The sequence below is a fragment of the Coregonus clupeaformis genome, chromosome 34 (assembly GCF_020615455.1).
Source record: "Coregonus clupeaformis isolate EN_2021a chromosome 34, ASM2061545v1, whole genome shotgun sequence".
NCBI lineage: Eukaryota > Metazoa > Chordata > Actinopteri > Salmoniformes > Salmonidae > Coregonus > Coregonus clupeaformis.
Window position 1 is genome coordinate 44,379,187 of NC_059225.1, and position 14,323 is coordinate 44,393,509.

The window sequence follows — 14,323 nt, forward strand, 5'->3', positions numbered from 1 at the left end:
CAATCAACGTAAGCTAAATATGATGTGGCTGTCCATCGTTCTGATTTGTGTGTGTGTGTATGCGTGCGTGCGTGCATTCAAGTAGAAAAAACATGTTGACTCACCCTACTTGTAGAGAAACACAAATGCCATCCTCCTGTCTTTCATGTTGACGAAACGGTCTATGACTCAGTCATACAGTACACACTTTAATTTTTGTTGTCCTAGGCTACCTGGCTAAAATGCTTGCTTGCTAGCCTAACTTCCTTTCATTGGCAACAGTGCGCCAGGCCAGCTAGTTAACATTAGCCTACTACATATTACTACATATTGAACTTCCATCCTCTCAGGCCAGGGGCACAATTAATTCATTTATGATTGGATCAGAATTGCCATTATAATCATTGGCCAGTATGGAGAATTAAGTAAAACCACAAGTCCAAATCCCTAAGAGCCAATTTTTGCTAGCTAGCTAGCCACCGGAGGACAACAGCACAACGAGATGCAACATTTCAAGTTGTTTCTGTCAATTACGTTATGCTCTGGGTGTGATTGGTGTGAAGCCCCGTGTAGCTTAGTTGGTAGAGCATGGCGCTTGCAACGCCAGGGTTGTGGGTTCGATTCCCACGGGGGGCCAGTATGAAATAATATATGCACTCACTAACTGTAAGTCGCTCTGGATAAGAGCGTCTGCTAAAATGACTAAAATGTAAGCCAAATCCAAACTGGCTTCCTTGACACTTTTTTTTTGTGCGCCAGGACCATTCACAATTGAGTTCACTCAGTTTAGCTAAACGCTGATTGGCTATTATTTTATACTTTTTTTTTATCAAGGGAGGCCAAACGCTCGCTTGCTTCCCTTGCATTCAATGCTACTGGCGGCAACAATGTCATACTCTTTTTGACCAGACAGCACAAGATAGCCTACCCATACAGAGACAGAGGGGCACAGTTTTGTGAATTGAAGGAAAATGATAAAACACAGAGAGACGAAAGCGAAATTATTTTATATGTTTGGCATCCATGAATACACGCCTCTGTAAGAAAAATAGTTCCAAACCTCTCTGCCAATAACAGCTCATTCTAGTTTCCCCGCCCCCACTCAAACCACTCCCAGACAGGCAAAATTATTGCTTGAGAAATTGCTCTTGGCTAAAAAGCTGTTTTTGTTTATTTTTGACAATTTTAATTGAACACAATCACAGTAAGTAACTTAATTGTTACCCAGAAATGATTTGATATTGAGATAGAAACGACTGCATTTGACCTTTAAGGCATAAAACCAAAGGAAAGAGAGCTCAGATGGACATTTACAGTGTGGTCCTCTGTAGCTCAGCTGGTAGAGCACGGCGCTTGTAACGCCAAGGTAGTGGGTTCGATCCCCGGGACCACACAAAACAAAAAAAAATGTATGCACGCATGACTGTAAGTCGCTTTGGATAAAAGCGTCTGCTAAATGGCATATTAACATTAATTAATAATGGACAGACCAAAGCATGTACTACTAATAAAACCCCATTCTATGATCCAGACTTTGACCTTCCCCCATTCCAGGATATATATATTTACCCACAAAATGGTGTTTGTATTTGCTATTTAAATCATTTCCCCCAACCTTTAATTAATGGATAACAAGGGAAGCCATCTGATTCACTGCAGACTACAGCACTACTAAATGGAGTATGGAGAACATAGATTATCAAACCAGGAGAATCATGTAAAGGTTAGTTTAATTTTGGTATTTGGTATTTATTAGGATCCCCATTAGCTGTAGGCCTACATAAACCAATTGTGCATTATTGGAGTCTTCATTCAAGCTGCAATATATTTATCTGACTGATAAAGATGCATTAATCTATTCCCATCAATTATTGATGGACTATATCTCTTTGAGGTCACCAGTGCTGCGACAGACAATTTACATATTTAACTAAATTTAACCCAAATCTGTTTGCGATCAATTGAACAGACAAAACCCATTCTATTTATGTTAAATAATTCAATTAATTTTATGGAAGTTAATTTGCCAAACTAAAGTTAAGTCATTTCATATTCAAGCCTCTCCGAATAGCCTAAGGCTACTTCTGAATCGTTCTTAATAGGCTACAATTTTCCAAACAGCACTTTGTGTTTTTATCTTTTTAAGAATGTTATGAGGTGGGTGACACAATGCTAATATCAATGCAGTAATTAACTCTAAATGGAACATATGAGTAGCAAGCAGAAGAGGAGAGGCGGGTGTGGGGTGGTATGGCCCGAGAGAGAGCGAGAGACACAGAGAGAGACACAGAGAGAGAGAGAGAGAGAGAGAGAGAGAGAGAGAGAGAGAGAGAGAGAGAGAGAGAGAGCGCACGGACAATGTTGCCGTTACTGTCAGCTGTGGAACGGTTCAGTCATCAATGGACAGAGCACACACGTAGCCAGTCGCATAGCCTCTTTCAATTTACCTTTATTTCTGCTATGAAACGGAGGGAAGTAGAATCAAATCCGGTTACCTAGTTTCGCTTTCATCGTTTATATTGCAGATTGAGAATGGAGACAGCGTTGTATTCATTAGTATTGATTAGACTCCAATAGGCTTTATTCCTCGCGCAAGATTTGTTTGATCTCAACCATACATTAACAATGATGGAGTATTGGAGGCAGTGCGCGTTATGGCTGATCAACTGCAAGGTGCTTCCACTCAACCATAGGGTAACATGGGAGTCTGCCCAGGTATTCGACCTGGCTCAGACCCTCCGAGATGGCGTGCTCCTGTGTCAGCTTCTCAACAACCTCCGACCCCAGTCCATCAACCTCAAAGAGATCAATCTCAGACCGCAGATGTCACAGGTAAAATAAGAAACGTGTTTATAGTCATATCAAATCAACAACAGTAAACGCTCTAAATACTCCGCTAAGCTACAATGCCCAGATGTTCACGCATCTAATAGAGTGATTAAAAACATAGAACACTCTCTGCACAGAGGGAGGGAAAACCTGTTGACAGTTTGAATCAGATTAATTTAACTCACTTATTTCGCTGTGAACTTGGGAATGGTTTCACATCCTCAGTGTTCTTTTATTTTTGTCAACGAGGGAAGTTGCATTATTTTGATGTCTTAATGCAAAGCTGTACAATTATCTGAACCTCAGACCTCGCTTGCCCTCTATAGCAACCAGGTCTCAGAGCACTTCATATTATTCTGTACATAAAACCGAGACACTCCATTTAGTATGATATGTTAGGTTTCGATGGTATGTATTAATTTTGGATGTCCATCATCCATTTCATATGATATGTTACAAATTACAATTCCTATTATATGTTAAGATTTTGCAAAACGTACAGTATGTTACGGATTTGTAAAATGTACAATATGTTATGAATTTGCAAAACATATGATATGTTACAATTCCAATTTGTTTTGACTAACATTAGCTAGGGTTAGGGGAAGAGTTTGCTAACAAGCTAAGTAGTTGCAAAGTAGCTCAAATGTAGTAGGTAGTTGAAAAGTTGCTAATTGGCTAAAATGCTGGAGTTGTCCGTGATGAGATTCGAACCTCTGAGTTGCTAGACTTTCGCATTATTCACCCACCCATACACCCTGACCAACCACCCTCCTTTAGTTTTTGCCTTAATTAACCCTCTTATATAACCATACCAAACTTAACATATCATACTAATTTGGGTGTGATACATTTACTATGTTACATCTAGTCTATGAGACCAGGCTGTTTATAGGTGATGAGAGTCACACATTCAGCTGGAGGTAGAGGGGTTACTTTGAGGCTTTATATACATAAACAAAACAGTTTCTTCTGTTATTCATTGCAAATAAGATAGGCTAATATTGAACATTGAATGTAGATAAACATTTGGAATCAATTCTTATGTTTCCCCCGTCCCCCATATTTTTATATATATTTATATAAATAAATAATCAAATGAATAGCCCCACAAAGGCAGTCAAATTACATGGGCCAACTATCACATTTCTCTGTGCATTACACATTCTGTGTATTATAAATAAGTGGTAGCTGGACTTTTTCTGTGCTTTCCTCATTTTCCCTTCACTGTAACATAGTTGGTTTTTGATTTGTGCTATTGCGTCTCTACACTGTCATCCTTTCATATTGATTTATTGTCCCATATTGAGTCAATAGCCAGTACAAAGTACAGGTATATGACAATATCTATTCTCTTCCTATCACACAGAAAGGCTGACAGACAGACATACAGACATGCACACAGATAGACAGATAGGTAGACAGACAGACAGACAGGCAGCGTAACTGTCAGGTACAGGTATAGCTCCCCTGTCTTCTGCGTTATTAAAAACAGAGGATCCTGCCTCCTGCCATGTGTTCCTCTCCTCTCCTGGTTGTCAAAGACCATCTGCTCCTGTCCTGTCCCACGCCAAGCCTGTCCTGTCACAGCCTGGGTCACACCAAGCATGTCACAGCCTGGCCTGGCTCTGGGCTGGGCAGATTATAATTCTCCTTCACATCACAGCTAAATCTGTGGCTCAATGACAACTCTCAGGGGAGAGAGGGGACGGTCACTCCGTGTGACTAGTCTAGACCAACCTTTAGAGCACCTGACGGCCACACACAACGGATCACACACACACACATGCCCGCACGCACACACACACACACACTCAGTCATCACACACACTCAGTCATCACACACTCGAATGACTGGACTGGGATCGGTGACGAGCAGCCAATGAATAAGCTGCTTCACAAACCAACTATCAGTGTATAGCTGACAGACAGATTGTGTGACAGAGTGAGTGCACTCTAAAACAATTCTACAATCCTCATATCAATATGATATACTTCTACAATAGACTCATAATCAAGTTTTTAAAATGGTCAATGTTGACCACCATCCTAAAGTCAAGTGGACCATTACAATAACATCACTGGACTGCTATTGTTATTGACATTTATATTGCTTTTAGTGCCTCAAACAAATGACCATGTTTGCATGGTGCTTTGAGAGAGGAAACCAGATTGTGTTGGTAAGAAGAGAGGTTGAGCTGTGTATTACTCTCAGGGTTAGACAAGGCCAACGGCTACAATTATTGATAGAGAGCGGATCATTATTTGTCAGCATCCACTCTAAGTCATGACATAATGACACACTATGTAGCAGGCACATTGGATGTGTCCTATGCTTACCCATTGTAACACTATGTTATTTTTAGACATGGCTTGATGCATGCCAGCTTGGATTAGTCATTCTGATTCAATAAGGATGATAAATACAAAAGTGTAAATGAAAAAAATAAAATTAACACAACCCGTACATCACTGAAGCAAATACGATTAATATTTACAATTCTGCTCAGCCTACTTTCTCTTGATTGTAGACCAAGAGGATATAATATTTATGTCCCTATGCTTAACACACTACTAGGTTACTACATCCATTCATACAGCATGCTAAGGAGACCAATTCCCTTTGGTTGTACATCACTATCTAACAACAGAAACTGGAGGGAAAATAAAAAAAGCCCCTCCACAACGTTCTATTTGTGTCCCAAGTAGAACCGTACTCCCTATTTGGTGTACAACTTTTCACCAGGGCTCAGTCAAAAGTAGTACACTATATATGGAATAGGGTGCCATTTGGGAAGCACCCACTGCCCCCAGCCCTCATTGCTCCACGGAGGTGTCATTTACATAACCGAGGGTTGGTTGAGATGCGTGAATACCACAGTGAATAATTCATGAATACACAGTGGCAGCAGCTATTTTATCATTGGTCCATTTACAACACATGGGACGCTAGTCCTCCCCTCACCCAGTGGGACCCTGGGGACCGCGGAGACACCCAGACAAAGGCCTTAGAGGGCCCAGAGCACAAAGGACCTGTCTGGTGCACAGAGCCATATCAGAGACCCCTCTCTGAACACACAAGGGGCCCGGGCCCTCAAAGCAGTGGGCCCCGTGGCTGTATTAGTGCGTAATTAAAGCACAATGCATCAGCCCCTCTGGAGACTTAGTTGGCCAGCAGTGATGGCAGCAGCGGGGTTGGCAAGAGGGAAGTGTGTGACTCTCTGATGTGAAGTGTGGTAACAGTGTGTGACTCTCTGATGTGAAGTGTGCTAACAGTGTGTGACTCTCTGATGTGAATTGTGCTAACAGTGTGTGACTTTTGAGCTACTGTGTTCAGTCAAAACCAATATCCAGTTGTTGTTGTTTTCTCAGGGTAAGACAAGTTATGTAGTAACAGTTATGCAGTATAAATACAACTAGAAATCAACTCAAACATTTATTGATACAGGATTTTGCTTTAACCTGGAAACATTTTGACTGGGCCCTGTCTTTCAAGAGGGAAGAATAATGACAACTAGAGATAAATTAAATGAAATGAGGGGTATCGGCCTTCGTACGTTCTCCATAAAATCCACAAGACCACAAGTTCTAAGGAAAGGAGAAGTATAAATCTGACATCCACAGAATAGCTTTGGATGTGGTTGTAGATTGTATTTTCTCATGGGAGTGTGTCTGGTTGTGAGAGGAAAGGAAACTGCAACAGGTGCAGCAGGAGTGAGTCAAAAGTGGCTTATTTAAAAATGTGTAGCCATGTGTTTGTCTCTGTGTGTGTGAATGTTACAACACGGCAGTGTGAAAGTGTCAACTTAGAGAAAGTGGAGATGGGCAAATGGCTGCTGAGACTTTTATGCACTAGAGTCTAGAACAAAGGGTTTTGTAAGATGTGGTTTGGATTCAGTATTAGCGGCACAACATGGCTTACACACGAATGCACACAATGCAACAGCAGCAGCAGCAGTACGTATAGGCCTCTTTCTAACAGACCACAGACTGTCCCTGAGCTTTGGCAGGAAGTGAGGAGACGGAATAGAGGAAGGAAGTGAAACTAAACATGCCTTGGCAGGGCCTGAGCAAAACAACAGGGCCTGTCTAACAAACACACAGAAGCAACCTAACTTAGTACATGACATAGTTTCAGAGTTCCAATTTAAGTAAGAACATTACTTCAAGAGGTAGAGAGAAGAGAGGGGGGAGAGAAAGAGATAGAGCAGAAGTGGAAAGAGAATTGTCAGTGTTGGGACATTTTGATGATGTCATCATTACTGATTTTGTTCCGAATGACTCAGAATTCTCCTAGTTGTCCAGATTCCGCATTCACGTGTATTTCCCTTGCTGGAATAGATTTAGATGATAGTGGTGGAAAAAGTACTCAATTGTCATACTTGAGTAAAAGTAAAGATACCTTAATAGAAAATAAGTAGTCAAAGTCAAAGTCACCCATTAAAATACTACTTGAATAAAAGTCTAAAAGTATCTGGTTTTAAATGTAGTTAAGTACAATGGTGGGAAAATTACTCAATTGTAATTCTTGAGTAAAAGTAAAAAGTAAAAGTAAATGCTATAAATCAAATTCCTTATATTAAGCAAACCAGAGGGCACGATTTTCTTGTTTATTTAATTTACGGACAACGAGGGGCACTCTCCAACACTCAGACATAATTTACAAACACAGTATTTGTGTTTAGTGAGTCCGCCAGATCAGAGGCATTAGGGATGACAGTGCAAATAGTAAAGTACAGATACCCAAAATAACTACTTAAGTAGTACTTCAAACTATACTGAACAAAAATATAACCGACTGGGCAGGGGTGCAGCCATGGGTGGGCCTGGGAGGGCATTGGCCCACCCACTTGGGAGCCAGGCCCACCCACTGGGGAGCCAGGCCCAGCCAATCAGTTTTTCCCCACAAAAGGGCTTTATTACAGACAGAAATACTTCTCAGTTTCATCAGCTGTCTGGGTGGCTGGTCTCAGATGATCCCGCAGGTGAAGAAGCCGGATGTGGAGGTCCTGGGCTGGCATGTTTACACGTGGTCTGCGGTTGTGAGGCCGGTTGGACATACTGCCAAATTCTCTAAAATGACGTTGGAGGCGGCTTATGGTAGAGAAATTAACTTTCAATTCTCTGGCAACAGCTCTGGTGGACATTCATGCAGTCAGCATACCAATTCCACACTCCCTCAATACTTGAGACATCTGTGGCATTGTGTTTTGTGACAAAACTGCACATTTTAGAGTGGCCTTGTATTGTCCCCAGCACAAGGTGCACCTGTGTAATGATCATGCTGTTTAATCAGCTTCTTGATATGCCACACCTGTCAGGTGGATGGATTATCTTGGCAAAGGAGAAATGCTCACTAATAGGGTTGTTAACAAATTTGTTCACAACATTTGAGAGATTTACATTTTAGCTCATTACATTTACATTTTAGTCATTTAGCAGACGCTCTTATCCAGAGCAACTTACAGTTAGTGAGTGCATACATTTTTCATACTGGCCCCCCATGGGAATCGAATCCACAACCCTGGCGTTGCAAGCGCCATGCTCTACCAACTGAGCTACAGGAGGCTTGGGACCAACATGAAACATGGGACCAACACTTTACATGTTGCGTTTATATTTTTGTTCAGTATATTTTTACTTAGTTACCTTACATCACTGCATGTAACTAGACATTGTTTTATCACGTCACATCACGTAGAGTTGTAGACCAAGGTCAGTGAAGCCTTTGATTTGAAATTCTAATGTTGTTTAATGTAATCATGCAGGTTTTCTCTGCAGTGTCATCATGATATCACATGTATATTAATGCAGTTTTCATGATGACGTTTGCACAAGTCTTTCCATGGTCATGAAATTACGGAAACACGCAAATACAAAACAGCACAACAACATGCCTGGAAATCCCTCTAATGGATCAACTTAAACCATCACCTTTAATCTATAGACCAAAAGACATTACAGTCTAAGTGCTTATAGAAATGAAGAGTCATCTTCAACAGAACTTTGGATTGAATTTGGATATCATCTCTTAGCATATGTCACAAATAGAGGCCATCATTTTCATTTTCCTATGATTTGCCTATGCTATTCAATTAAGCAATAAGGCCCGAGGGGGAGTGTTATATGGCCAATATGCCACGGCTAAGGGCTGTTCATATGCACAACGCAACGCGGAGCGCTTGAACCACCCAGTTTATAATATAGAATATGTACCTCTACAGAGCGCCAGTCAAATAATTGGTAATGCAATATGAGGAATGATGTAATTAAATTGTATGATTTTCAAAAAGGAAGAGAGTCTGATCTCCAACCAGAGATTGTTGTAAGTGCTTTCTGAGAGCTTTTTCGTCAATACTGACATAGTTCAATTGAAAACAATGGCCATTGATGACAGCATTTAACTCTATTCAAATCCATGTCTGATACGAATCCGATGGGGACAACACAAAATGTTAACACAGGTTTTTATTTATTTGTCCTTGTCATGGTCTTAGTAGATATCAAACTTGTATTCATGAAGCGTCTCAGAGTGCTGATCCAGGATCAGCTCTCCCCTGTCCATGTAATCTTCTTCAATATGTCCTAAAAGGCAAAACTGATCCTTGAGATGTCCAGATGATGCACGCGAGGGAGAGACGTTTCCGTAGCCTACAGCACCACTACAACCTTTACTGTACATCCAATCTCCAGTGGAGCATTGAAAACCTCGAGCCAAATTAAATGGACATTATTTTCTATCCAGCTAAAAATAGATAAACAAGTAATAGGAGCAGTCAGTCAGTATTGATAATGCTTAAAGTAAAGAGCACTTTAGAGGAGCCTTGGCCTTGCATTGTAACCTAGTTTTTCAGTGGTGTACTTATTAACAATATTTATTTCATATCATGTTTCTCCACTAAGTGTGGATGAGGATGTCTAATGCTTCTTATGCTGTGTAATAGTGGTTGTTGGTAATACTGGGACATCTCTGCTGAGCTCTATTTAAATACTGTATGTATTTTTTCATTGTCTTTGGGTGCAGTGTAGAGGGACAGCTAGAAATACAGTGTATTCGGAAAGTAATCAGACCCCTTTACTTTTTCCACATTTTGTTACGTTACAGCCTTATTCTAAAATGGATTAAAACATTTTCTTTCTCATACATCTACATTTTACATTTTAGCAGACGCTCTTATCCAGAGCGACTTACAGTTAGTGAGTGCATACATTTTTCAAACTGGCACCCCGTGGGAAACGAACCCACAACCCTGGCGTTGCAAGCGCCATGCTCTACCAACTGAGCTACAGGGGACTCACACACAATACCCCATAATGACAAAGCAAAAACAGGTTTTTAGAAATTTGTGCAAAAAGAAAAGACTGAAATATTACATTTATATAAGTATTCAGACCCTTTACTCAGTACTCTGTTGAAGCACCTTTGGAAGCGATTACAGCCTCGTGTCTTCTTGGGTATGATGCTACAAGCTTGGCACACCTGTATTTGGAGAGTTTTTCCCAATCTTCTCTGCAGATCCTCTCAAGCTCTGTCAGGTTGGATGGGGAGCGTCGCTGCACAGCTATTTTCAGGTCTCTCCAGAGATGTTTGATCGGGTTCAAGTCCGGGCTCTGGCTGGGCCACTCAAGGACATTCAGAGACTTGTCCCGAAGCCACTCCTGCGTTGTCTTGGCTCTGTGCTTAGGGTCGTTGTCCTGTTGGAAGGTGAACCTTCGTCCCAGTCTGAGGTCCTAAGCACTCTGGAGCAGGTTTTCATCAAGGATCTCTCTGTACTTTGCGCCATTCATCTTTCCCTCGATCCTGACTAGTCTCCCAGTCCCTGCTGCTAAAAAACATCTGCACAGCATGATGCTGCCACCACCATGCTTCACTGCAGGGATGGTGCCAGGTTTCCTCCAGACGTGATGCTTGGCATTCAGGCCAAAGAGTTCAATCTTGGTTTCATCAGACCAGAGAATCTTGTTTCTCATGATCTGAGAGTCCTTTAGGTGCCTTATGGCAAACTCCAAGCGGGCTGTCATGTACCTTTAACTGAGGAGTGGCTTCCGTCTGGCCACTCTACCATAAAGGCCTGATTGGTGGAGTGCTGCAGAGATGGTTGTCCTTCTGGAAAGTTCTCCCATCTCCACAGAGGAACTCTGGAACTCTGTCAGAGTGACCATCGGGTTCTTGGTCACCTCCCTGACCAAGGCTCTTCTTCTCCGATTGCTCAGTTTGGCCAGGCGGCCAGCTCTAGGAAGAGTCTTGGTGGTTCCAAACTTGAATGATGGAGGCCACTGTGTTTTTGGGGACCTTCAATGCTGCAGAAATGTTTTGGTACCCTTCCCCAGATCTGTGCCTTGACACAATCCTGTCTCAGAGCTCTACGGAGAATTCCTTCGACCTCATGGCTTGGTTTTTGCTCTGACATGCACTGTCAACTGTGGTACCTTATATAGACAGGTGAGCCTTTCCAAATCATGTCCAATCAAGTTGTAGAAACATCTCAAGGATGATGAAAGGAAACAGGATGCACCTGTTTTCGCTTTGTCATTATGGGGTATTGTGTGTAGATTGATGAGGAAAACATGTAATTTAATACATTTTAGAATAAGGCTGTAACGTAACAAAATGTGGAAAAAGTCAAGGGGTCTGAATATCTTTCTGAATGCACTGTATATACCTGTGGTGGAGAAGAGTGTTAATAATTACATACAGACAGACACACAGAAACACACACAAAGGTATGTTCGCACAGACACACATGAGCGCAGGGTCAGACACCAGTTGACCTGTCTCACACACCCTCTGCAGCTGGAAACCTGATTTATGATATTTTACTGGATGGGGAGGAGGAGGATGAGAGATGAGGAGTAGGAGGGGGCGGACAGACAGTATTCATGCTCCAGTGAGAAGACGCTGGGCGTACGCCTTGCCTCTTCCTAGAGAACCGAGAGGCTGGAGAGAGAGACAGAGGGTGGAGGGAGAGCCTTTCATCACTGCATTACAGCTGATGAGCAGTAAAGGTTTACATGTCCCCTAACACACACTACTGTGCTGTGAAGATTGACATACTATGGCCTGGCCAACACAATACTGTGCTGTGAAGATTTCCATGAAGGACACTTCCCCATGAATCTCTCTGGCTTTCACAACATCCCAGCCAACCTATCACAACCCTCCGTCTCAAATGACCCCATCACAGAATTTCTGCATCACTTGACCTTCTCTGTCTGTAAACAGACAAGACAGAGCACCTGGATCACACCAAATAACATAAACCGTACTGCTATCCATCAAGGTGTGCACATACATAACCTCTAGCTTCAGGTGGATGTGGGTTGGGAAACATTTAATGGAAAATTCCGAAAGATATAGAAACGTTGTTACTTTTTATGGGCGACTTCCCACCATTTTGAAATACCTCAGGCTGTACATGAAAACACATAAGAGGCGCTGGAAATGCCAAATGTTATTAGTCTGTGGATGCGTCCCAAATGGCACCCTATTCCCTATATAGTGCACTACTTATGGGTACTGGTAAAAAGTAGTTCACTATAAAGGGAATAGGGTGCCATTTGGAACGTAGCCTCTGTCCCTGGGTTTGGATCAGCTGCTGTGGACAGTACCCCCAGCTAGCAGGACGGCCGGCTGAGGCCAATCAGTCATCTCTCATTAATAATGTAATGAAACAGGGTTGTCATGAAGAGCTGTGCCTGTCAGTGCTGTGTTAAATAAGTCTGTACTGTTGAATAGAAGAGTCAGGGTAAAAGTTATGATCTCTCTCAACCCCCTCACTCTCAATTTCTCGATCTCTCGCTCTCTCTAGCCTTAGCGATGAGTAATGTATGTTGCAGATAGGTGCAGTGTAATGTGTTGTTACGTAGTACGGCACCCCTGGAGCAAATTAGGGTGAAGTTACTTGCTCACTGACACATCAACAGATTTTTCTAACCTTGTCGGCTCAGGTATTCGAACCTTTCGGTTACTGGCCCAACGCTCTAACTGCTAGGCTACCTGCTGCCCGAATAAGTGAATTATTTGGGCTACAGTGGTCCTCTGTAGCTCAATTGGTAGAGCATGACGCTTGTAACGCCAGGGTAGTGGGTTTGATCCCCGGGACCACCCATACGTAAAAATGTATGCGCACATGACTGTAAGTCGCTTTGGATAAAAGCGTCTGCTAAATGGCATATCATATTATTATATTATAATTACTGGCATATGTCTCAGTTAGTTTTTTCATTCAAGTGCAGACTGCACTGCTGAGTATTATCCTTCAGACTTTAAAGCACTTCAGGTCACCTCCACCTCACCTTTCTTGGTGTGAGAGAAAGACGTCATCCTGTGGCAGTTACTGGAGTCTAGAGTGTAGTATAGAGAATACTATCCATTGCCTAGGAGGTTTATGGACAGAGTACAATCTGAGGGGGTGTATCACTGGATTGTGCATCCTGCTGTTTTAGCTGTCTGTCTTCTGGCTGGGTTTGACCCTTAGCTGGACCTGGTTGTAAAAGGCGGACAGATGTTCCTCTGCAGTCAGCACATATTCATTCGCCTACACTCCAACTCAGGTTTCCTGATGACACAGCTGAGAACAGGTCCCAGCTCTCACATCATGTATGTGACATATACAGTACCTCAGGTCTGGTCTACGTCCCAAATGGCACCCTATTCCCTATGTAATGCACATATGGCTCTGGTCTAAAGTAGTGCACTATATAGGGAATAGGGTGTGCCATTTTGGATGGAACCCTGGTGATCTATTTCCGTGTCATAGGCCCATACATTAAGCTATACATTACCATGGTCCGTGGCCCTCTGTTTTCCTCCTATAGTGTTCCATATGACACCATTTCTTCGCACCTGACACATCAATCTCAAGAGAGTCATAAGATACAGTAGGTATGAGTCAGAGAGAAAGCATGCAGGGGTTATATCATTCTGATTCAATACCCTGTTGAATACTATGGTAATCATTGCTACAGCGCTATAGTTAAAACATTGTTCTATCTGTCTTCTCTATATGGGATGGTCCAAGCAGTAGCACACTAGCCTGGAATCCAAACTGATATGCTCCATTTTACCATTGTATCAGTTTGGATTCCAGGCTAGTAGCACACAGACAGAGGTTGCATCTGAAATGGTACCCTATTCCCTACATAGTGCACTACTTTTGACCAGGATCGAAATGGCTCTGGTCAATAGTGCACTATACAGGGAATCAGTTGCCATTTCAGACGCAGCCCGGCAGTCTCGCTTCCTGTCGGCTGGGCTGGGTTGTCTGTAGGCATATCAGATTGAGTGAAAGGACAAATAGAAAGAGGCCTCTCAGGTCTCTAATCTCATTCCCTGTACAGCAGTACGTCCTCTGCTTCCTCTGTGACAGAGTCGGCCATCTAACCGGCTGTTAATTGACACTCATTAACCAAAAGAGATGAGATGAGTATAACTCCGTTTGGCTTTTCATGTGGGAGATATAAGACCAAATAGAGTAGGATTTCATTAGGTAGTAGCGCGTAGGCAAGGCTACAA

At 42.3% G+C, this 14,323-nt stretch overlaps 1 protein-coding gene across 2 annotated transcripts in view; it reads left to right on the forward strand.

The window, feature by feature from the left end:
* The first annotated feature begins 2,335 nt into the window (after positions 1 to 2,335).
* Positions 2,336 to 14,323, forward strand: part of LOC121550091 (guanine nucleotide exchange factor VAV3) — a 144,652-nt gene continuing 132,664 nt past the window's right edge. For both annotated transcript variants that reach the window (XM_041862223.2, XM_041862224.2), the window contains exon 1: positions 2,336 to 2,811. In XM_041862223.2, coding sequence (XP_041718157.1) covers positions 2,605 to 2,811 — 207 coding nt within the window. In that variant the 5' untranslated portion in view covers positions 2,336 to 2,604. The remainder of the gene's footprint in view (positions 2,812 to 14,323) is intronic.